We start from the raw sequence: 25,203 nt of genomic DNA on the forward strand, positions 1-25,203 counted from the left end.
TTTGCCTTGCCTTGCCTTGCTATGAGGAAACCTGGGGGAGATTGGGCTTTTTCAGTTTTAGCTCCCAAATTTTGAAATATTAGACAGGCGCTGTCACTTCCTGTCTTTGACTCTTTTTTTTGTCTCTGTTCTGTTTTCTAAAAGTTTTATGTCATTCATTTATCTCTTCCATTGATCTTATAGGGAGTTTGGACAAACTCAGTTTTTGGAACTGCTTTATGAATTAATTTGACTGGGCTTGGAATACAGCAGACAGAAACGGTTAGGTAAGTACAAAAATGTCAGCAGTGGTGTTCTTCGCACTGAAGTGAGCTTTTTCCTCATATGCCACAATTCAGAGACATTAGTCTTAAAGCTCCTGCAGACTGTGGGGGGATATAGAACCAGTGTAAACAGGTTCTTATTTTTGACACAAAAAGATCAAGTAAGATGACTATGGACTTTGCTCCAGAGGAACAACTGAGGACAACTTTAAAAATTTTATTTGCTTTATTTTGACAACATCCTGTTAACAAAGAAAGACAATTTAACATGCACAAAATAAAACACTACTATTTGTCTCTGCCAATTTGCTCAGTCTTTTAGCAAAACATCTTCATAAGAATTGCTCTGCAGGAAGGTCTTCCTTTTACTGAGGTAAAAGCAAAGTTTGCAGTAAAATCCCCTTTGTTCATTTCAGCCATTGTAGTACAAATAACATACAGGGCATGTTAAACTTTGACAACGTCTCACAACAGATAAAGAAGGATAAAGAAATACAAAACTTCAGTTATCTAAACAACTCTTATTAAATTCTAACTTTTTTTTAAAATAAAGCAGACAGTTTGTCTGAAATACCCAGCCACTCACACAAATCAACAGTTGAAGCGCAAACACATTTGCCTAAAAAGAAATTATTTTAGTCAACAAACATCAATAAGCTAAGGAAAAGGAAGAAAAACAAAACACTAGATTCATTAATTAACTTTATCTTGTTAATACTATCAGTAACAGATTGGTAAGACAAATAAGAGCATTGTGGTGGTTCAGTTGGAATGTTAAGTGGTTCTCGGTTTGTGATGACACAAAGGATGTAGAGGAGTGGGATAAGCCTTTTCAGTAGTTTTAGCACATTAAAACTTACTTCAACCTAATAAATCAGTTTTAGTACCGGCCTACCGCTGATGATGCTACTGTTAGTCACGCCGTAATGTCTGGATTATCAGGATTATCATCTGATCACTAGTCCCACATTTTCCATCCTGTGACATTGGATCTTTTTGTGCTTGTGCATGTGGTCATGGTGACGGTGGCGGTGGTGTCTTCAGGGAGTTGGTGGATCCTCCTTGGCTTCCAATCACTGTCGCTCCTTGTCCGACCCACTGGAGTGCAAGAAAGAAAAACAGATCTTTGAAGGATGTGAAACTTTTGAAGTGATATGACAAAAATGCATTCAGATCACTTGGGTGAGTATGTTAGAATGTAAAAAGGCTTCCTCCATATTTTAATAAGACACTTAGGCTTTCATGCTATTGTTTATACTAAAGAGCAGACTCCCCATATCTTACACATTTGCTTGAACAAAGAGTCGGCCCACTGCATAAGCAAACTAAACGTCTATTTAGCAGAGGTGGGTAGAGTAGCCAAAAATTGAACTCAAGTAAGATCAGAACTACTTTAATAATTGTTGTACGCAGGTACAAAGTAGTCAGCCAAGAAATTACTTAAGTAAGTAAAAAAAGAATTCAGTTAGAAGGCTACTCAAGTACTGAGTAACTAATCATAACAGCTGATCGTTTTAATAATTAAAACTTGTGTAATTGGACAGACAAAAATTTAAGGTTATGTGCAAATTCTGGTAATTTAAAGACAAAAAGGAAAACATTAAAGAATAACATAATTGCAAAATAAATTCAGGCAGAATTAAAACTTGAAAGCAACACTTACAACAGTTAATGTATATACGGTAAGTATTTTCAATGACAAAATTTACTGTTTACTGTACGTTCGTTTGACCTCCAAATGGCTCAATGAGCTCAGAAGACAGAAAATAACAAAGCTTGTGTACAAATAAAAAGTCTCACTTTAACATAAACTTTAGGTTTGCCTCTATGGTGCATTTTGGTTAAACAAGTACTGTATATTATTTATTCATAAAGTTACTCGCAGTAGGTAGAGTAGGTAGAAATTTTACTCAAGTAGCAATACTTGAGAAATAATATGACTCAAGTAAAAGTAAAAAGTACAGTGCAGTAAAACTACTCCTAAAAGTACATATTCAAAAAGTTACTCAAGTAAATATAACTGAGTAAATGCAACAAGTTACTACCCACATCTGCTACTTAGTATAGCAGAGTAATGTAGGGAGCCATCAACAGAGCTTGGCCTCTAAGACATACAATACAGTTGGCTAATATTGTTTATCATTTAATTTATTTTGGTAATATAATTATTTTCTGTGTCATGATAAGGACATCCTTCTAATGAAAATCATTAGAATAATTTAAGCCCAAAATTATTCAAATGCATGGCAGATATTTTAGATTTTGAATTATTGTAATTTGACCAATAAGTTCATTCTTGATTTTCTAATTTTGCATGTTTGCACTGCCATTTTGACAACTTATCTTTGGTGATGAACGCTATGTTAATTTACCAGGAAGGTCCCCTTTTCCATCACCCTAATCTTTAGCTCCCTCCACAGAATCTCTAGCAGTATGTTGGCTGGGTCACTCCTTAACCTTAATGTTAATTCCAGTCAGAGGATACACCTAGATAAAATGTAAAGTTTACTTTGAATCTAAATTTGACAGTGATACAAATTAGGGATACAAGTTATCAGTTAATGAGTTTATCTAAAGTTGACTGATCTTATTGATCAACTAATGTTTAATTGATAAACAGTAATTTTCTTAAAAACCTGATCGTTCTCTTCTATCAGTTCTTTCATCCATTCACCCATCCATCCATCCATCCATTTTCTAACATGTCTAACCCTTGTGGGGTCACGAGGGGTGCTGGTGCTTATCTCCAGCTGTCAATGGGCAAGAGGCGGGGTCCACCCTTGACAGGTCGCCAGTCTATCGCAGGTGGGTCTTTCCATTTAATTCAATTTTATTTATTTAACACCAATTCACAACATGTCATCTCAAGGCACTGAACAAATTCAAATTCAATCATAGAGCAACAGTGGACAGTCGTCTGCATTTTTGATGGCTTTGCAAAAATGCCTCATGCTGACCCAGTATGAAGTGACAGTTGAGAGGAAAACTCCCCTTCAACAGAGAGGAAAACCTCCTGCAGAATCAGAACCAGGCTCAGTGTGAACCCTGGGTTGTCAGCATTTTGGAAAACTAATAAATCAGTCCAAATTCCTAGAAACAACAGCTGCACCATCCAAAGGGGGATGGATGCTGTCTCTCCGGACCAGACCAGGTTTTCCCCAGAAAGGGGGGCTTTTAGCTAGAAAAATCTAGTATTTCCTTTATAAATACATATTCTGGCAAAGTCTAATAACCTCACATCAAAAATGAAAGCGTTCTCATAATTTAGAATTAGTAGTTTATAAATAACATAGGTGTCAGTGCACCCACTGGGTGATGCCATGTTGTGTTGCTATTTCTGATTTTAGAAGCCAAAAGGGGACAAACTTGCCAGCCATACACGTTTTCCCTATCTGTCTATATGATACATATAGAACATGAAAAAGTGCTGTCGTGGAGTACCAGTCCTTTGCAAACAATAAAAGATAGGGCACTGTACTGGTAAAAAAAAAAAACTAAAATTTAGCGTTGATTTATATAATATGGACAAGGCTTTTAACTAGAAAAATCTAGTATTTCCTATATAAATACATATTCTGGCAAAGTCTAATAACCTCACATCAAAAATGAAAGCATTCTCATAATTTAGAATTAGTAGTTTATAAATACGTGTCAGTGCACCCAGTGGGTGATGCCATGTTGTGTTGCTATTTCTGATTTTAGAAGCCAAAAGGGGACAAACTTGCCAGCCATACACGTTTTCCCTATCTGTCTATATGATACATATAGAACATGAAAAAGTGCTGTCGTGGAGTACCAGTCCTTTGCAAACAATAAAAGATAGGGCACTGTACTGGTAAAAAAAACAACTAAAATTTAGCGTTGATTTATATAATATGGACAAAGAAGGATTCTTTGGGTCTAACAAGGCCCTTTATTGTGATGATCTGTCTTGGATGAACCCGGACACAGCACACACACACACAGAGCTGGTTTCGAGGGTTTATTGCAACAGCAGGAAGTGGATGATGAAAGCCAGAGTCAGTTTACCATACGAGGTTGTAGGATGCAGGAACTTGCAGGCGGGAACCAGGAACAGACTAAGGTGTGTAAATACAGCAGGATGAGCAGGTGGAGCGAGTCCCTGATAATCGCAGCCTGACAGGTGTTCCTAATTAGGGCTGCACTGGAGAAGGAGCCAGGAAATGTTTCAGAGGTCATCTGGGGATGTAGTTTTTGGGAGTATTTTTAGTTTTCTAAGAAGAACGGGTGTTTTAGAGAGAATATAATAGATTGTCTGATCCATACTCCATTCTGGAAGGTGGCAGTAATGCACCTATAAGTTGTTTGCCAACCGCCATTAAAAAAAGAGAAGAAGAAGAAGAAGGAGCCAGGAAGTGTTTAGAGTGCAGCCTTCAGGCTGCATCATGACACTTGTGGGAGAGAACTAATAGCTGTGGTTTGTGGTTTGTAGTGACAACTTGCTCAATGAGGTACTCACTGGCAGCATATAATCAAGAAAGCACTGTCCACCTTCTTACACTTTGTGGTTTACAAAACTAGTTTTTGAAGACTTTTTGAAGGTCTTTGAAGACTCTTAGAGGTGTTCCTAGATTTTAAGATAACAAAGGCTCCAATAAATATTCCTGGGGTAGCATAATGGTAGTTTATCTAGTAGACATTTATGTTAATAGGCACCAATTTGGCCTGTGTTTGGCACTACAGAGATTCACGTATGAAAATAAAATGTTTCCATATTTGTGAGCAATTAGGACAAAGGGAGTAGAAGTCCCACTTCCAAAGAAAACAAAGCCTAATGATGCCTTCATATCATCATTATGATTTTTGCAACAACTTGAAGAACTGACTCTATTTACATACACAACATTTTTTTCATGCAAAGCTAATTATCATCTGACTGTAAATCCTTTTAGTTTTACTTAGCCTGTAACTGTCATTTGAACTAATGTTTTGGTTTCTGTCTCTGTTTTCATAAATATAATTTCCAGCCACAACCCGGTGCTCGGAATAAACCTGACCCTGAAAAACATATATTAGCCACTTTCTCATCAGCAACCAGCAGAGGCTGTAGCATTTAGAGCTTGCTGCTTTGAACAGACACAGTATAAAGGTTTACTCTGGTTTTCCTTCAGTGCATCTTCACTCTAAGGTTCATCCTTAGAAGCTGAATATCTTTTGTGTTTATTGACTACATAAACATAAAGTCTGAAACTTTTCTAAAGATCATTTAATGCTCCATGCTGACCTCATCCATTTCACAAGAAAATAAAAACATGAAAAAGTTCTAAGCCATGAAAGCTGCTCTTCAGAATTGTTTTAGGATTTTGATCTGGTCCCGTCTGATCTGAATTTAACCTGCCGAGGAAAAGGCTGCGCACCCTGGTAATGGATTCCAACCTGAGCGAGCCCCCCGAGACCACAAAGCCAGAGAATGAAGCTCAAAGTTGGCCTGTGAACACACCAACTTCTCTTTGAGCACCGAGTCCCTGCAGTGAACCTCCTTGTGATTCAGCCACTCATTCATGTGACAAAAAGTGAACGAAACTGAGCTTCTCTGCTGTCTGTATATTCTTCACCCAGTAGAATCAGGACCGGTTGAATTTACTCAGGGGGATTCTGCGGTTTTCTTGGTAATGCTTTTGGTGGGTGCATGTGTTTACACAAGTGGCTGAAAAGATCAAGCTGATGAATTAATAATGTTCCCAGAGAGGAGTTCAAAGCTGCTGTTAATGGCCTAACAGACACACAGTATGTATGAGTTTGAAGGTGTATGTGATTTTATGCAATGCACTACATATAACATAGGCAATGGTATATATACACATCAGAGTGCCTTGCAAAAGCATTTGTACCTTGCATTTTCTTTGATTTTGCCACAGCAAACTTCAATACCTTTTAGGGGATTTTATGTAATCAACCAAAACCAGGTAGAACACGATTGTGAAGTGGAAGGAAAATGTTGTAGATATATCTAAACTTTTTTCAAACAAAAATTGGAACAGTACTGCATGTCATCTGTATTCAACCTTCTTTCCTGTACAACCCCGAAATAAGATCCAGTGCAAGTCAGTTTCTTTCAAAGTCACCTAATTTGCAAAAAGCATAGATTCATGTGGGACAGAAAACTGACCATCCCAGCCTGTGCAGGATGCATGTTCCAGCAGGAACAGGGAAGCTCGTTGAAGTTGATGGGAAGGTGAATGGAGCAAAATGCAGTATAATCCTCTAAGAAAACCTCTTAGAATGTGCCAATGACTTAAAATGGGGCAGATATTCACCTCCATCTAATTGAGAAATTTCGTTAAGACAGAGCAAAAGATATTTAGAGATTTTCCCTTTCCAGTCTATGGGGGAGTTTCCATATTTTGTACGAAAGGAAGAGCAAAGAGTTCATGCTTTATATGTACAAAGCTGGGAGAGACGTACCCTAAAATAACCGTAGCTGTGATAGCAGTGAAACGTGGTGTTGGTATTGACAGGGGGGTGGGGGGGGCATTACAGATGCACGCTTAAAAACTAACATGAAGAAACCATGAATCCTTTTATCTGCCACTTTCTCACAATATTATACACCATGAAATGCACTGAATTCTGTGTCAGTAATGTGACAAAATGTAAATATTCAAGGACTATAAATACTTTGGCAAGGCACTGTATGTATGTGTCGAACAGAAAGAGAACCTTTCTGCTCGCAGAGCTTGAAAAAATATCCAGATCATCCATTCACCACTCAAATCAAATCTGTGGGTAAACAGAGTGACAGCTAATGCCTCATCCTGAATGAAACAACGCTCACTAAACACTGATGTGTTAATCAGGGGAAGTGGGTGGATATTTAGAGTCCGGGGGTAAGGGAATCTTAAACAATGTTGTAAGGGGTTTAAAAAATAATACAAACAGGCACCCTGTTGTTTGTAAAGCAAAAAAATAGCTAATTTTTGTACTGAGTCTGACTTGAGGTTGATCAGTCTGAACTGTTAGTCACAGGGTGTATATGAAAGATGTTCTAGTCACTGTTTCTGATATGTAAAGCCTGTGTGGGCCAAAGTGGTGATTGGTGACCAATTGCCCTAAAACTGATGAGAGAATGACGAAAGTTCAACAATAGTACAGATTTAATCTACCAGCACAGACGGTTGATGTAGACACAATTTTTTTCTCTCATTTAAAGGATGACATTTTTCAGTGAATGTGGGCCTTTAACGAAGATGCAGGCATTTTAAATCTTCTTAAAATAAAAAGAATATTTGCTGACTTGGTACTACACGTACAAATTGCCCGCTATGTACCATGTTTATTGCTGTTTCATTGTAAAAAGGACTAAACACATTTAATGAGTCATTAAAAAACAGACTTCAGCAAAAGCATCCATTAAACTTGGCTTCATAACATGTATTTTTTAAACTATATCATTTTGTCCCAGGAGGCAAATGTTTGGACACTTATATTGTAAAGTTTTGGGCTCTAGAAGAAAATCCTCAAAACAAATGCAGAAATTGTAAAACATGCTGAAATACCTTTTACCATGGATGATTGTAGATGGCAATAAGTCGACAGTAGTAACATGCATATATGCAAAAAAATGCTCAGAATCTAACTGATTATTTTCAAGACAATTATTACTAATTATTGATCGTTTACAGTTTTCTCACATTAACGTTTTAAACAACTGACCAACGTTGATCTGCACTGGACAAAAAAAGCAACATTTGTGCAATGGTTGGTCCACAAAGCGATAGTGACTCTGGCTGAAATATTGACTCTGTCACATTCTTTCCCAAATATCTATTTGTCAAATTAACACAAAGGTACCAAAACTATAAAGCAGGCTTTATTTAGAAGCACAATTTGTCTAATTTTCTGCTCCTTCTGCTGCTTTGGTTTTGTACTGTGTGTATTTATTACATTCACATGATTTAACACGCTACATGCAGACGAACACCCACCTATCAAGTGCATCAAACTTAGGCAATTTTGAACTATTTTTTAATTAGGTTACAGTTTTCCATGCTTCAGTGAGAGTGAGACAAAATATATCCACACAAAGATTCAGATTCGGGCTCTCCATGAAAATGAAAGAGCACCATGAAATGGAGGTTTTAATGCACTTCTGCAGATTGTAAAAGACCATATGTATAAGATTTAAAAATGTATTTATCTGGCTTAAATGTATTAAGAATTAAAAATTATTTTATTTAGTGTTTTTTTTATTTGTTTGTCAGGTCACCAGCACTGCAGCTGGATTTTGTTTTTATGGCAAAATTACCAGCAGCTTTCAGTTAGATGGCATTTTTTAACACGACCTGTGTGACCCAAACAGCTTTGGTATCTCAGAATTTAGTACCACTGGCACAGAAATAGTTGTAGACTTTGCTGTAAATCAGGACTGGGCAATTCCAATCCTAATGGGAAGGTTTTTCTTTTCTGAGATGGTTTTTCTCTGAGCACTTTTTGGTGATAAGGTATAGTGGACGTTTTTTTTTTGGCTTCGAGTTCCCAGGGTATGACCTTATCTATTAGTTGTCCCACATGCCAATTATTGTGACGCGCTCACGTAACACCAGTGTGCCTGCACGCTCCTTGTTAGTTTACTCTTGCTGGCTGCGCACGCGCACTTCTAGTGTTTATGTATCCAGTTAGCTTCGGTTTCAGCCGTTCATTTTAGCTCCGCTGCTCTCATTGTACTTTGAAAATGGCTGAAAGTCACAAAAAGCAACCTGTTTTCAAGTTTATGAGAAGGAGAGAAAGGCCTCAGAAGAAAGAAATAAGGTTGTTTTTGGGGAGATTTTTTTTTTATGTGATCCCCCTGAGGAGCAGAAGAGCAGGTTAGATGGTCTTGTGCATATGCAGTTATTCAAAAAGGGACTTTGGTGTTTCTTACTTACATTTCCGGAAATAAATTGTCCACTCTACCTTCAACTGAGGAGTTTAGTGACCCATTTCATTTAGGTGTACATCGATACACATTTCAAATGTACTGTCCCTTAAGGATCAGAATTGCTCACCTCTGCCCTACTGTAAATGCATGCATTACACCTCATTTAAATCAAGGCACACTATGTCAGCCCAAAGAGGAAGCATTTGCTTCATAGATTTATTTCAGGTCTTATGTTTGTAGTTTTAGAAATATACTGAGACATGAACACTGACTTTCCACACATTTAGCATCTGCATAAATCTTTGTGAATTTACCCATGAGCTTTGTAAATCTTGACTTTGTAAAAGTTATTGCCAACATGTGCATGTGGATGCCAGGCACATGCAATGAATGAAGCGTCTAAATCTTTCTGGTCAGTTGTTGGGTTTTTACTGCAAAATGCGTTGTTGCAAAATGGGCTGATGGTTAATGGGAACTGCTTCCCAGCACTTTGCTGCTCTTTTAATGGAAAACAAGCTCAACTTTCCCCAGGAAAATACCGTAGTTGGTCTTTGGTGTTATAGTGTTCATATATCTGTGTCCCATGGATCAAAAAGTAATGCAACTTTAAAACTTTCATTCTCGCAAACTGGATTTCAAATAGTAATGTTAGAAATGCTTCTTAAGTAAATGTTTTAAATATTTTAAATGCACACAGTAATTATAAATGTTCCAACTGCATGAAGCTGTTAGGGCTTGCATTTTTCAAAGACATGATTGCTGGGCCTTAGCATCATTTTGCAGCAGACACATGACCCGTCAGACATCTAGATGGTGGAACGGTGTAAACAGGTTATAATCATTAAATCTGTCATTTTTTCAGAAAACGATGCCATGATTGTTGTGAATACAATTTGAAAGTTCATTAGGAGAAGAATAACATTCCATGAGTCCCTCACCTTTCTCATAATGAGCAGACCTGCTGTGGATGAATAAAAGACCAGCTAATGATGCCCGGAGAGGGTTTGCATCAAGAGACTTTGTTAAACAAGGCCAAATGACCCATAAGTTGTCATAATAGCGAGGCACATTGTAGCGCAGCAAGTCGAACATACCAGGGAGCCTTTAATGGATCTGAGCTAAGGCTTTAAATTCTTTAGTAAGAAGAATTTCAGAGATGATGCTGCCTGATGGAGAGCATCACATTCACTAGGACAGCGATCCGTTTTGGGGTGTTTTAGCTTCTGACCCCTTCAGCTGAATACCAATATATTAAGCTTTGACAATTCAACATGAATTTACATGAATCAGTCCAGCATCTGTTTTAGCATGCCCTGTTTTTTTTAATGAGTGTGGGCTGGGAAGTCAGAAATAGAAACGGCTCTGTGAATGTATCTCTCTCTCTCTCTCTCTCTCTCTCTCTCTCTCTCTCTCTCTCTCTCTCTCTCTCTCTCTCTCTCTCTCTCTCTCTCTCTCTCTCTCTCTCTCTCTCTCTCAAAAAACAGAGCCCCAGTTGTGGCAAATACAGCAAAAAAATAAATAAATAAAGTATACATGAGGGTTATGCAGTTTGCTTGCTATGGACTCGATTTTTATCCTATTTGGGTTTTTGTTTAACTCTTAATCAAAATGGAAAATACACAATCAGCGAATAATGAATGTGTTAATTCAGAAATTATACATCAAATTGACTTCTGTAATGAAATGCCTCTGCTATCAATTCACAATGTTAATAAAATCATTACAATATGGATGATATTAATATTATTATTAATGGAAAATCAGTTTTATAACATTTGTGATTATTACTAACGCAGAATAATTACTCAGTTGAGACAATATCTCACTGTTAGTGCTTCAATACATGAATTTTTCAGTCGTGGAAATGGAATTGTCACTTTATGGCACTGACAATGAATGCTTCTTTTAATCAATGCAATGATTTCCTCTTGTATCATCCTGAGTAAAATGTCTGAATTCATCAACAAAATAAATCCCTTAACATAAAACATGGATTGCCATCTGCAATTGGTCATGTCCAATAATGATTAATACCTCAAATAGGTGTAGATGATTACTGTAAGCAGGGATTCTTACTCAATCAGGCTTTTATGTATCAATACCATGACATCAATCAGAGGCTACAGGCTGCTTGACATAAAATCAATGAGATTTGAAGACCATTGGTCATGCTAAAAACAATGTTAAATTATAAAAATTCATACAAGTTAAAGCTCAAACGAAACGAAAAGGTTTAAAATACTGGACTCTAAAAATTGTTGTCATAGCGGGAACATTTGAGGGAGATTATGTACTTGGTGCACAGCTAGGTTTAACACCGTAAAGTTTTAATTACTCACTGAGGATTTTGTGACGTCAAAGAACACAGAGTGGAGAAAAAAAGGTTTTGGAAACGCAAGAGGCAGAATATGGGGAACAGGAGTAAAATTAGCCATACATATTATAACATTTTAAAGAGAAAGTCAAGTCTTTTTGAACCTTTTTTTTCTACAGTAGTAGTGTTATCTATCTTTCAGTTTATTAATGACAAAATCCTTCTGTTTAGTACTGATTAGAATGCTTGCCAAAACATTTATGTTAGTGTCAATAAACTGCCATTTTACTATTGCCATGATGCACAAACAGGGCTATGCTGTAGTTGTAGTCTAAACTTCGTGATCATTTTTGGTACAGAAAAGTCATTTTAGAGCATCTAAAGATGTTTTTGCATCAAAGGCCTGAGAAGGTCCTACCTCGATGAGAGGGTGCCAGTGTGCAATAGGTTTTCTGGGATACGATAGCATCTCATTCCAGTGGTCTCGCCCCAGGGTTTCAGCTTCATTACCAACCCTGCACACTCCAATCACTTCATTGTGTCCAACCCTGTGGGATAGGAAGGAAAAACACAGTGAGATTTCACAGTTTTGTTTTTAGTGAATGTGACTGAAAGAGAGCTCTAAATGTACAAACCGATCATAATCCATGACTGCAATAAGCAGGCTGATTTGGTCGATATTCTCGGGAGGAACATCAAACACAATGGCTTCATTGTACACCGGATTCAGTGTATTACGCTTGGTTGAAGTCTTTCTTTTCTTTAGCCTCCTTCCTTCACACATCAAGGACACTTTCACATATGGATCTGGAAAGAGATTACATAAAACATAATACTATATTTTAGATGAAGGGGTTTTACAGTGTAGGCATTTATCTCTATTACTTAAAAAAAGAGTACTGACTGATAGGTTACTATTAATATTGTTTTTTTTTAAGTAATTTAATCAATGCTATGAATAGTTCCTTGCAAAGTATTCATATCACCTGAATCCTTTTATGTTTTGTCACATTATAGTCACAACCTGCAGTGTGATCAATCAACACAAAGAAGTGAAGACCTGTGAGGGGAAGGCAAATAAATGAACATAATATATGGATTTCAAAATGTTTGGAAAATGAAAACCTAAAAAGTGTGGTTTGTACTGTACAAGTATCCAGCCTACTTCACTTTAATATCTATATAAAAATTCACTGCATGTGCTTTCAAAAGTCACTTTGAAAGCACACGGCTTTCAAAGAACAATAATCATTGGCCCCTTTTCCAGGGATATGAAATTAGGTGTATCTGCAAAGGTGTTTTGTCGTTCAGGCTGTGCGTCCACATGGGTGTGATCTTTTGGGAGAATCTACCTGTCAATGATCATTTTCGAAACCAGGTCTCAGAGTGGATACATTTCAAAATGGAGGTTTCATTTCCCCATGTGTACACACAAGCCACATCTTTTCTTAAACAATGACGTCATAGCTTTGCCTATTTCTCTATCCTGCGTGCGTCTCACTCTCACAAATAACAACAAAGATGGCACCAACCATCGTTAGTAGAGTCTTCCTTTCTAAAGAGCCCCCTCTAAACAGCCTGTCCACAAATGTCCACAAATACAGAAACATGACATATTAAACAAGACTATACTGAGGCAGACTGACCCTGACCACATAGATAGAGCGACAATGACGGGCTGTAATCAAAGCACGTTTATGTGTTGGAATAACCTAATCAAAGTCCATATACAAATCTATCTGGGAATCTGAGACACGACTTGAAAATGTCTATTAACAGACTATTCTATTATCCATCCAGTCTGACCTAGCTTGAGCTGTTTTGCAGAAGAACGGGAAACGTTTGTCTTTAAATGTGCAAGACTGGAAGATGTAGATGCTGCAGATGCAATTCCAACAAAAGATAGTTCCATAAAGTATTGTCTAACAAAACCTTTTTTTCAGATATTTATTTGTTAAATATGTAAAAAAAATAAAAAAAATAAAAAATCCATGTATAGTTTTTCTTCCACTTCACAATTACGCATAATTTTGTGTTACCATTTCACATAACATCCCAGTGAAATGTCTGTAATGTGACAAAATGTGGAAACGTTCAAAGGGGATTAACATCAAATCCTTGTATGTATGGTGTATTTAAAGCATGCTGAAATTTACTAAACTCAGGCTGGAAAAATGAACATGACTTTCCTTATTGTCTACAGTAAATTGACATCAGTTATTCTACACCAGCTCTCAAAGGAAAAACTAAACTATGGTTCAGGGCCCACCTGAGGCTCCAGTGATGTCCATGGCTTTTAGATTTCTGGCTTTGATTATGGTGATGGTGAGTCTGCCAGCCGTGGGGAGATAGCACAGCGAGAACATCAGCTCTCCGAGATCCACGTTATCCTATAAAGAAACATATTAAGATTTTATATTAGCACAACCTTCGCTGCTTGCATACAAAGGCTACATTCCTATATCAAAGTTTAATTCTTTTTGAAAGTCGTTACTGCAGACACAGATGGTGCATACTTCAATTTTGCATTTGAAGATTGAAATCTTGATGCAATAACATTTGATCGCTGACAGAATATATAACATAAAACATGTCTAAAGCTTAAATCTTATTACGGATGAAATTGATTGGGTTGAGGGTGAATCTTTGGTAATTAAATTAAATTAAGGTTGAGGTGAATTCAAATAAAAGCTATTTCTAACATGATGAAGTGATGACACGTGTTTACACCTCAGGCATGGATCACACCTAATACACCTTGGATTGAATACCTTGGAGACCTTTCATAATCGCACCTTCCTTGTGTGTCTTTGGCTTCTTTTTTATTTTTTTTATTTTAAAGTTAAATTGTCCTCTCATCATCTCAGGGTTCACTACTGTTGCTGTAACTCTAAACAAGCCTGTGCTCGAACTTGTTGACTCCATCGCGTTTTAACTACTCCTGTTTTCCTACGAGAGCATTCACAGCTAATCTACATTCACACACATGCCAGGCCCCCTATTCCCAATTAGCACTTCTGAAAATAACGTGTGATGGTGTGAAGGTGAGCTGTGCATTCATAAGGCACGAATACTGCCAAGTTCTAGTTTCACACTTTCATAAACATATTGGGCTCATACCGAGCTGCTTCATTTTCTGAAAGAAAATTTTACCACCTTTAAAATTGACATTGTAGAGATGTTTTCATCCTATTGATGTACTTTATAACAGTTCCTTTTGAATAAACCTATTCAAAGTAAAACATATGAATGGTTTATTGTAACATTTTTTCTTTTAATATAACAAGTGTCATATTTAATCAAAATCAGGTTAATACAACTATCCAGTAAAATATTTTACAATGCTCAAGATGAATTTTGGTGATTCCTTTTGGTGATTGGATTTATGACTTGAATAAACAGCTTACAAGCTCCTTAGCAACAGAATAAGGCTTTACAAATCAGCGAAGGATGTGAAATATTTCTGCCGGATCTTGGTACAGTTTTCTGCAGTACATTGAGACCGTAGGGTCTTAATGTAGTGATGATCTCGGCACTAGTGCTGGTCTGATTACTATCATACACACCTGTGAAGCTCCGCCCCGTCCTCATCTACGCTCATCAGATCCACCTGCTCCATCAGCTATATAACCTGCCCTGAGACCAGACACTAGTGCCAGATTATTTCGAGCTATTGGTAAAACTAATCCAGCGTTCTGTTCCGGACTTCCTGCTCGCCTGTTTCCTGACCTGTTCTGCCTCCTGATTCTCTGAGCTTGCCTAACCCGTCGGATCTGAAAGCCTGCCTGTTACAGGACCTAGATCTGTGCCGACTCTGCTTTGGATTTCCCTCTGGATTCTCTCTGGACCTCGGATCATCCGGTTTGGACACTGTACCTCACCTAGGATTACGGATTTTGGAAATTCCCCCTGAATATCCTGCTTGTCATAGTTATCACGGTTTTAACCCTTTGCCTGACCAAATAATAGAAACACTTTTCGGGGTATGGCTTTCATTGCTGCTAAAACAAAAATGGTCTCACTGCGCCGCTGCGGGAAAGCAATCATGACAGGATCAGATGTACTGCATAGTCAGTATGCACTGCATTACCTCCATACACACATCCAAATCACATTCCGGCGTTTGGTTTACAAGCTGAGAATAAAAGAAACAAATAACTTTTCAGTAACTGCTTAAATGCAAAAGATATTTGATTGGCAATCAAAAAGAATGCCTGGCATTATGTTTAGGAAGGAGGAGGAAGAGAAAGAAGACTCAGCAGTTATTCACAAGGTTTATAATCATGTAAAAATATAGTCGCAATGGACTAATAGAAAATTAGGCTTCAGGGCCATGACGTTATTGGCCATAGAAAACACACATTTTGGCTTCTGTGTGCTTAATTCCTGCTAAATGCGGGTATGTGCACAAAGCTCCAGTTTAAACTTATTGCAGAATTTGCTAAGCTTAGCAGTGGGTAACCTTGGTTTGTATCGTCACAGGGTGCTTTAAATCACAGTGGCTTTTACTCATTAAAGAGTTGCATGGAACTTTATAGAGGTGCTCCGAAGATTTTGAGGAAACATCCAAATGCAGATGTAATATCCACGGTGATAGCATTGCAGTGGGGTGGTGAGAAATTCAACAGGGAAAAGCCTTCACAGCAACTCAGCTCCATTCACATGTTCATGGAGGTACTAAGACTGGCAGTGATTTAAAAACTGTGTTAAAAGTATAGCCGTTTTAGATTTCTAGTGTCTTTTTATATGAACAGACTCAATAAATAACAAAATCAAGAAATAACAAAAAAGTTGACATAGAAAGCTATTCTGTACATCCACACTGTTGCATTCTGTGCTAGAAACCACAAACAATGAAATCATTTTCACACGTCCTTCCCACATCTGTCTTGATTTGTCTGGTTTCAAACTTAAAATTTAAGATAAGGAAGTTGACTGAAAGTAAATGGATAACTTGTCAACACTGCAACTATTTTGTTGAATGCTCTAGTCTAGCACTACTTTAGCCATGATTGGGATCTTCTGTTGAATTTTATTCCTAGTCATATAAACACTGTTACCCCATTATGGGGCTGTGTGGATCTCATGTTGCTTTTCATTGGAATCCCACAGATAGTGTAGATTTGTTGACACACATAGTAAATGGGTTTAGAAATATAGAGCTGCTTCTTGTGCTGATTAAGTTTAACTGCCATTATTTGAGAGAAACAAACACACTCACACACGCACATAAAAAATGTTCTGAGTCTTCCACTCAATACTGCTTAAAATCAAATTAATTAAAATGAGTTAATTCATCATGGATGACAGCATCTGCACGCCCGGGAACACAGAGAATATGCTCACACTTACATGCATTCACACAAACAATCATCAGCCAAGATCTCTGACACTGAGTGATGAGTGGATTCATTACAAGTGTTGCTGAGGAAGAATCCACCTCTGACGCTCTGTCATCACTGTTGCTCTGAGCGCCGACTGGTAATCATGTACGGCTGGCTTATGATGCCTCAGAGGTGTAGCACACATGAATCCTGGCAGAGGCACAAGAATTTGCAACCTGATCCACGCAGGCAGGCAAGCAAAGAGATGCAGGACAAATAAGCCCCTTTAGCACTCCAAAGATAATGTGATCTCCTTCCTCCTTCATTCTCTTGCACACAGAGACTATAGAGCTAGGTTTACAGAATATAGAGTGTCGGTCACTACTGTTATGAGCACTCAAATCAAGCCTGCGGTTAGGATTATGGTCACTTGTGCTCTTCCAATGATATTAGCCCGTATCTCTAAAGCACCCCAATAAAGAAGAGAGAGTAGGGGCAGTCCATCTTCTGCAATTATAAGACAAACATCTCCTTTCCCTCAGGAGCTGCCAGGTTTTATATACAAGCTTCTTGCAGAGTTAGATCAACTCCATCAATGGTCTGAGTCTGGTCTCATTAATCCTCCCCTCCTGCTGTAGAAATGTATCTCTGTATATTGACGCAGATATTATGAATAACATTGGGTTTATCTGTGTCTTTCAAAAATACCTGTGTGCTATAATATTCCTTATAAATAGGAATTATTTCAGTAACGCCTCCCAACCCCTGCTAAGAGAAAAAGTTGAGATAGGAGTTTTCTTTTAGCCAGTTTTCCAACATAAAACAATTCTCGTTTTTGCTGTACAGAGCTAGATGCCTGGAGATAAAAGGGACAAAATAAACCTGTAGCCTCACAACATAGGAATTGCTTGTTTACTGGAACAAACAGCAAAGTGTTGTCAAGAAGGTTCTCAATCAACTTAATGAGAGTGGCAGGAAGACCACAGAGAGGTAAAAATGCAGAAGCCATAAGTGTTTATTTCGAATGTTTATTTTCTTCAATGTGGCAGCAGGGTTGAATAAAGTAGAATATAAAAGTTGTGCTATGGTTTTTATTTTTAGTCACAGTAATGAACGATTGGGGGACCAGGGGCCTCACATATAAAGGCCCCTGGTGTATGATTTTTAACTGTACACATGGTGTAAAGATAGATGAAAAGGTGTGCGTGCATGGCTTCAAGTGGGGGAGTGGTGACCTAGAGGTTCTGAGTTCAACTCCTACAGACTGCTAGCCTCGTGAGACCATCCTGATCTCGCGAGGTTTCAAGGTTTCACTCGCAGATCAGTCTGGATACTCTCCGTTAAAGAAAATTTGGAGCCGTTCACCAAACGAACGTCCAATCAGCGTTGGCTTTGAGGCGGGTTGAGGTGTGACGCAACGGGAAGCGCGACAGTTCAGTCTAAAGAACATGGCGGCTTCAGCCGATGAAACTAGCGTTAGCGTGGCTATCGAGCAAGTTTTATCGGAATTACAGAGTATTTCTCTGCTGAGCTAACGAGCCTTTACTTGCAGCAGCAAGAGTAGCTTGGCTTGTGGTTGTGTTTTCGTCGTCGCTCGTAACAGAGCGACGACGAATCTGATTGGTTTATTTGGCCCGTCTATCACCAACATAGGCCAATCAGCTGACCAGTATTTTCGCGCCTTCCCAAAATTACTTCAACGGAAGGTTTCCAGATGGATATGCGGAGCAAATCTATCTGGCGGAGTCAGGTAAACAGACTGCCACTCTGGGTCCCTGAGCAAGACCCTTAACCCCAGATTGCTCCCTGGGCATCGCACACTAGCTCACCAAGGGGATGAGTTAAATGCAGAGAACAAGTTTCTTTGGAATGTATGTTGCAATCACAATAAAGATTATTATTTCATTTTGTCATTCCAATCAACACTGAATAGAAACCACAGAAGGGAAATCACGCTTCACCCTTGACATGCCTCAATTTAAATATGCAAATAAACATTGATATTCCCGGTACATGTGATTTGTGATCCCTTCTGCATGATCAGAAATCAGATCAGTGCAACAAAAGGAGACTTCTGGATGTCCTCAAATGCATGTAGAAATACAGAGGAGACTAGTGCAATTAACCCTCAAATGACTGGTACCCCTGGCAGAATTAAATTAACATTTTAATAAGTCAACCGAAATGTTGGGTGAGGTACTCTTCAATATATATATATATATATATATATATATATATATATATATATATATATATATATATATATATATATATATATGTATATGTATATATATGTATAAATATATATCCACTGGTATGTTGAAAATGTATCTTTGAGTAAAGATTCTCGATTAGTCATTATTTTGGGACAGAAAATCTGCTTGGTCTCTAAATACATGCTCTTGGGTTTTTTTTTACAATATAAATGAAAATAAGAAGAGGGCCATTCTTTTACGTTTTTCTTTTCTGCACCTTCTTGTGCATGCTTTGTTAAACACTTTGCTAAAATTGTCTACATACGGCTGTATAATTTGCTCATTATGTATGTATATATTTTTTTCACATCTGTAAGAGTTTTTGAGCATACCCTCTTAGTGTCGCCAGCTGTAGAAATTGGCATAACTGAGTTCTTGCTTGGAAAAGGGTGTATACAATGTTTGTGTGTGTACCCGGTACATAACACGCCGGGAAACATTTAAACACATAAAAGCCTGCAACCTTTCCTCAGCGGTGTGCAACCTTAATTACATTTGATTAGAAACCACCCCCTAATCTTGTTGAACAAGTCACCGTATGCAAGTTTCATAGCATGTAGATTAATAAGTGATGGAGCTATTTCTACATGTGCAGACTTTATGCGTCAGTTACTAAATTTAAAGATAATTTTCTTTCCAGATAGAATCCTTTTTCCTCCTGCAGAGTGCAATGAGAGAAAAAAATACTGTCCCAACAGGGAACCTGTGTAGGATGATAACCACTAATGAATGCATGTTCAACCTAAACCTAACTCCAACACCTTCACAGGTAATTAAACCATCAATGTATTTATTTTCCTTGTAATTATTTTTCATAATCAATCATGGAGATAATTTTTCACAAACATGCTAAAATATAATAATTTATTTACATTATTATGTATTTTCTTAAGACAGTTGAAGTTAGGGCTGGACAATAATTATATATATATATATATATATATATATATATATATATATATATATCAATAGACATATATCGATGATACAAAAAAGGGTCAATAAAAAGTTACGTTTTCATTCCTTTTGCATTCTAGCCATGTAGGTTAATACTACAGTCATTACATCCTCCCAACCAACCACAAACGCACACCCAGGAACTAAACTCCGCCCCCTTTAGAGGGTTCAGAGAGCATGCGTTCTTTTTTACTTTTTAAAAAACTGGTAAAAAGTTGGTTAAATAAAGGGTTGAGTTTGAATTCAGTGTTTGTGTCTTTATCTAAAAATAGGTGGCTAAGAAACAGCATAAAATAGTCAGGGCTGCACTTAAAATATATGTTTTGAATTTGTAGATAATTATCGATATCGATCAATATGATTTCTATTTTATCGACATTCTTTTTTTCTATATCCATCCCTATTTAAAGTTACACAGAATGTTTTAATTGTGTTCCAGTTGACTTAGTTTTGAACAATTTGTCAGATTATGACACCTGATTAATCCAAAACAGCTCTGAGTGACTTTTTGCTGGTAGATAATATGCATTAAATTCACATATCCCCATTTATTTAAACCAGACTACATTTAGATGATACAAAATTGTTTAAAACAATTGATTTCATTTCTGAACTCACACATGGTCGGTATGAAATGTCCCAGAGCACATGGAGTTTGAAGAAATCCAAACTACTAAAACATAAAATGGTGAATGATTAAAATCAGTTAAATCTGCTTTGGAAAAACTGACTTGAAATAGCAAAAAGAGGGATGACAGAGGAACTAAACGCCACTGATCATTTTCTGCAAAACCTCAATTCAAATTCTCTATTTGGTATTTCATTTTGGCAATTATGAGAAAAACTTAAAGGAGCATAGCCTAAGTTCTAGGATTTTTGCAGATGTCTGATCCCTTTTGGCGACAAGTTGAAACGACACCAATGTTGTGCACGTGCATGGGAGAAGAGGAAAAGCATATGTCGCTGCAACTGCACAGCTTTTGTTTAGAGGCGTAATGTCTTCTGGTGTAAGAAAGTTACAAAAATCGTAACGGCCCACGTTCTCTCGCTAATGCATCGATTATGGCGTAGACTCAACAAAGTAGCCGGGTGAACGAGAACGCGCAGTACATCAAACGCATGTGCACGCCCAGAGGATTTGGCCTGAATCATTCTCTCATAAACTTGTTAATCCAGCCTATACAGGCAACTAAATAAAGGGAAACTCATTTTACACGTCAAGCAATTGTAAGGGCATGTATGGGAAAGAAAAGAAATAACATTTACCTTCAACACTTGCACTATGCACCTTTAAGCACAAGGTGCTGTCATTTACAGAATGGGTGGGGCAGATCAAGGGGGAAATGTGCCAACTTGTAATTGGACCAGTTACATCCTTTTTGATAATTATGGATTTCTGTTGGGCTAGAAAAGTCTCAGCTCTGGGCTTGGATCTTAAAACGGTTATGGTATTTTGTAAACCAGAACCATGGATTAAAAGAATATAAGAACTGTCATACATTATCAGATTCAAAAGCATATAGTCTCTTAATAGGTAATGTGGAATAGTTGGTCATTAATTTAATGTTACAAGCAACGAGTTAATAAGTTACAATACTTTCTAATTTATGATACAAGCAACATTTTTCATATGCCTACTTCCAGTTGAATATATTTCCTCTCACGATGATGGATCCTGAGGAAGTCAGTAATGTGTAAGTATTCCGAAAGGATGCTCTGTTTGTGTCATTTGCTCTGTAGGGTACAAGCTAAAAAAGTTAATGTTGGAAGATTCTGAGTACAGCAGTCACTCGGGTCAATTGTTAAAACTTTAAATGGGTTTAAAGATCTTGTTCTCTCTGAGGTTGTCAACAGTACAGTGGATGTATCTGCCTGAATGAACATGCTGGAAGTAAATAAATCACTGCCTTGACTGCACTTTAGCAGTAATAAATACACCATGGCAGAATCAGGCTAAGCTAAAGGATCCTTCCTAACTGCCTGTGAAGAATAGCGAGACTGTCATTTTGTTCAAACTGCCAGTTTTTTGCAGTGTAAAGAAACTAAATAGTTGTTCTTAAAACGTTTTACTGGCCCAGTTTTATGTATTATGTAGAAAGGCTCTCTCTCATGCAAACTTAATTATTTAGGAGTGTACACAAGTTTGAGAGTAGGTAATAGTAAGGTGATCTCTGAAGGGTCGCAATCACTTTTTGGATTCTGTAATTCAGTTTGCATACATGCTTTAAATGTTTCTCTGTATGCTCAAAGCACTTGAAAAATCTATATAGTAGTGTCATGAAAATTACCCAGCAAACTGTGTACTTGTCATCAAAGACTTTTCCTGCAGTTTGGCATGGTAGCCAAAGGCTTGGCAATTATTCACCTGCAACTAAACAGTTTGCCATTGTCATTGCAATGGCTGAAAATAGAAAAATGAATACATGTGGCCTGCCTCTTGTCTTGTCAGGAGAGAGAAAGACTTCAAGCTTTGGCTAAATGCGGGTGTATAAATGATGCATCTTAAAAAGGTTTAGGTATGTGAATGAAAAGAACAGCTGTCATGGTGTGTAACATCTGATTATATTTTTTTCCCAGAAAGAATTTAGGTCATTCTAAAGCTGAATATTATTTCCTAGTCTTACCAACACACCAACGCTTCCCACCAGTATCAGGCACTTAATCCAAGTGGGGGTTAAAATAGTTCACCGCAACATAGAATAGTCCTATGAAAACAGGAAATCACAAAGATTAGTAAGGATGAAGTAAGGAAGCCATTGAAAAGGATGAAGACTAGAAAGGTAGCTGGTCCTCAAGGTATACCTGTGGAGATACAGAAGTGTCTAGAAGAGACAGCAGTATTGGGCTGTTTGATGAGAGCTTAGAGAGCGAGAAGATACCTGAGGAATGGAACAGAAGTGTGCTGGTACCGGATTTCAAGAACATGGGAGCTGTGGATATTGGTGGCAACTACAGAGGAATGAAATTGATCAGTCGTACAATGAAGTTATGGAAAAGAGTAGTGGGAGCTAGACTGTCGTCACAAATGAACATCTGTGAGCAGCAGCATGGTTTCATGCCAAGAAAAAGTACTACAGATACAGTATTTGCTTTGATGTTGACGGAAGACAGAGGGGATCAGAAGGAGTTGCATTGTGCTCTAGTAAATCCAGAGAATGTTTATGACAGGGTGCCGATAGAGGAGACATGGTATTGTATGAGGAAGTCTGGAGTAGCAGAGAAGTGTGTTGAAGTGGTGCAGGACATGTCTGAGAGCTGTAAGACAGTGGTGAGGTAGGTGTGACAGATGAGTTCAGGGTGGAAGTGGGGCTACATCAAGCAGCTGCCCTCTTGTTTACTGTGGTGATGGACCGGTGAAGTTAAACGGGAATCTCCATGGAGGTTTACAGTTGACATTTAGAGGAAAATCTAGAAAGATGGAGGTTTACCCTAGAAAAGAGGGGAATTAAGTTTAGCCATTTAGCAGAACAGAAGAAATTTGTGACACGCCACGGCAAAAGTGGGAACAAGTCGGCAGAGCACAAACGGGAAATATGTGAAAAAATTTAATTCCTAGCAGAGTAGACTATTAAGATGGATAGCCCATGATTCATATTTTAAAAACACATATAATATAAAACATTCGGCGAGTGGGCCAGGGGTCCGAAGACATATTGGGAACTGATTAAAAAAGGGAAGGTAATAAGCTTTGAAGAAGTAAAGAGAAAATTTGGCCTTAACAATAAAATTATCTTTAGGTATTTGCAGGTAAGGGACGTTATTGAGGAATCAATAAAAAAGATCAACTTTGAACAATTAGAGTAAGGGATAATTAAGATGTTTATTGGAGCAAATTAATCAAATTTGGGCAAAACAGTAATTTCAAAATTGTATTCAGGAGTGGAGAACTTGAAAGGAAGCAACACATTATATGTAAAAGAACGATGGGAAAAAGAGACAGGAGGGAGGTGGACGGAGGAGACATGGGAGGAGATATTTAGGCAACATTGGAAAACATCAAGTTCCCCCTCGTGGAGAGAATTTGGCTGAAAGAGAATATAATACCAAGACACAAGATGTTGGAGAAGTTGTGAAAAAGAAAGATTCAGCCACTTTCATATATTTTGGGATCGCATTCGTATTGCTACATATTGGCTTCAATACGGTGGCCCTGAGGTGCAAAGCGCTACAACTTTAAGGAAAGCACTCCAACATTAATGAAAGCGCTACAACAATAAGGAAAGCACTCCAACATTAACAAAAATATTACAACATTAACAAAAGCACTTCAACAAAAGCACTTCAACATTCAAAATTGCTGATTGGACTACAGCTCGAAAGTTATTCTGGCTTTACTGTGTTTTTTAAAAACATGAATGTTCTCGGTGATCCAAACCGTAAGATGCAGTCTAAAACGCCACTTAGTCTGTTTATAAGTTTCGCTTTTATTAATTATGCTTTTATTTTTTTTTAAACTACGTGCGCTGTGTTTCTGTACCTCAACGCTCTGGTCTGCTCCTCTCCCCTCCCTTCCCTCGGACCCAGGGGCTTTTATCAGCGGCAGCCTTATCACTACGTAATGTCTTTCCACTCCTACCAAAATGTCCTAATTAAAATCAATAGGAAAGTCCGTAGCTGTGTTTCATGCTATTTTCTTTTTAACGACACAGAACCAGTGGCGCTTCGGTGGGCGTGCTGCCTTGGCTTGAATTCAGGTGCGCAAAATTACGTTACATATAATTTAGGTGTGCACTTTTAAGGGTCATTTCAAGAAACTTGTAACATCAGGAGTGAAAGGTTGACAACCTCAGAGGATAAATATATTTTCAGGATTATGTTGGTGGCTGGTAAGAAAGCTATAATTCGGAATTGGCTGAAAACAATAAAAAAAAAAAGTGAGTTTAAAAAAAAAGAAAAAAATCAATTTCTGAGAAAATAGGGATTTTTTTTATTGCAAAATATGCTAGCTTTAAATTATTGTTTCAAAGGTTTTAAAACAGTAAACTTTGTTTAAATTCTGGATGTTTCCAGCTTAAAATCCTCCCACGGCTCATTTCTATACCGCGTTTGTGTGACTCCGCGAAGGCTTTTGTTATGTGTGTCAGCCAACAAGATGCGTGCTTGAAAAAAGCAGAGGGGTGCACATTAGGGCTGTTGTAAACGAATATTTTAGTAATCGAGTAATCTATCGATTATTCTTACGATTAATCGAGTAATCAGATAAAAAAAATTA

At 37.7% G+C, this 25,203-nt stretch overlaps 1 protein-coding gene across 1 annotated transcript in view; it reads right to left on the minus strand.

Moving 5' to 3' along the window:
* Positions 1–465: 465 nt before the first annotated feature.
* syt9b (synaptotagmin IXb) overlaps positions 466–25,203 on the minus strand; it is a 76,746-nt gene continuing 52,008 nt past the window's right edge. The window contains exons 5-8 of the mRNA XM_012867638.3: positions 13,725–13,845; positions 12,091–12,262; positions 11,874–12,003; positions 466–1,361 (exon numbers count right to left, since the gene is read on the minus strand). Of these exons, the coding sequence (XP_012723092.2) occupies positions 1,278–1,361; positions 11,874–12,003; positions 12,091–12,262; positions 13,725–13,845 (507 nt within the window). The 3' untranslated portion in view covers positions 466–1,277. The remainder of the gene's footprint in view (positions 1,362–11,873; positions 12,004–12,090; positions 12,263–13,724; positions 13,846–25,203) is intronic.

This window comes from Fundulus heteroclitus, chromosome 2 (genome assembly GCF_011125445.2).
Source record: "Fundulus heteroclitus isolate FHET01 chromosome 2, MU-UCD_Fhet_4.1, whole genome shotgun sequence".
Classification (NCBI taxonomy): domain Eukaryota; kingdom Metazoa; phylum Chordata; class Actinopteri; order Cyprinodontiformes; family Fundulidae; genus Fundulus; species Fundulus heteroclitus.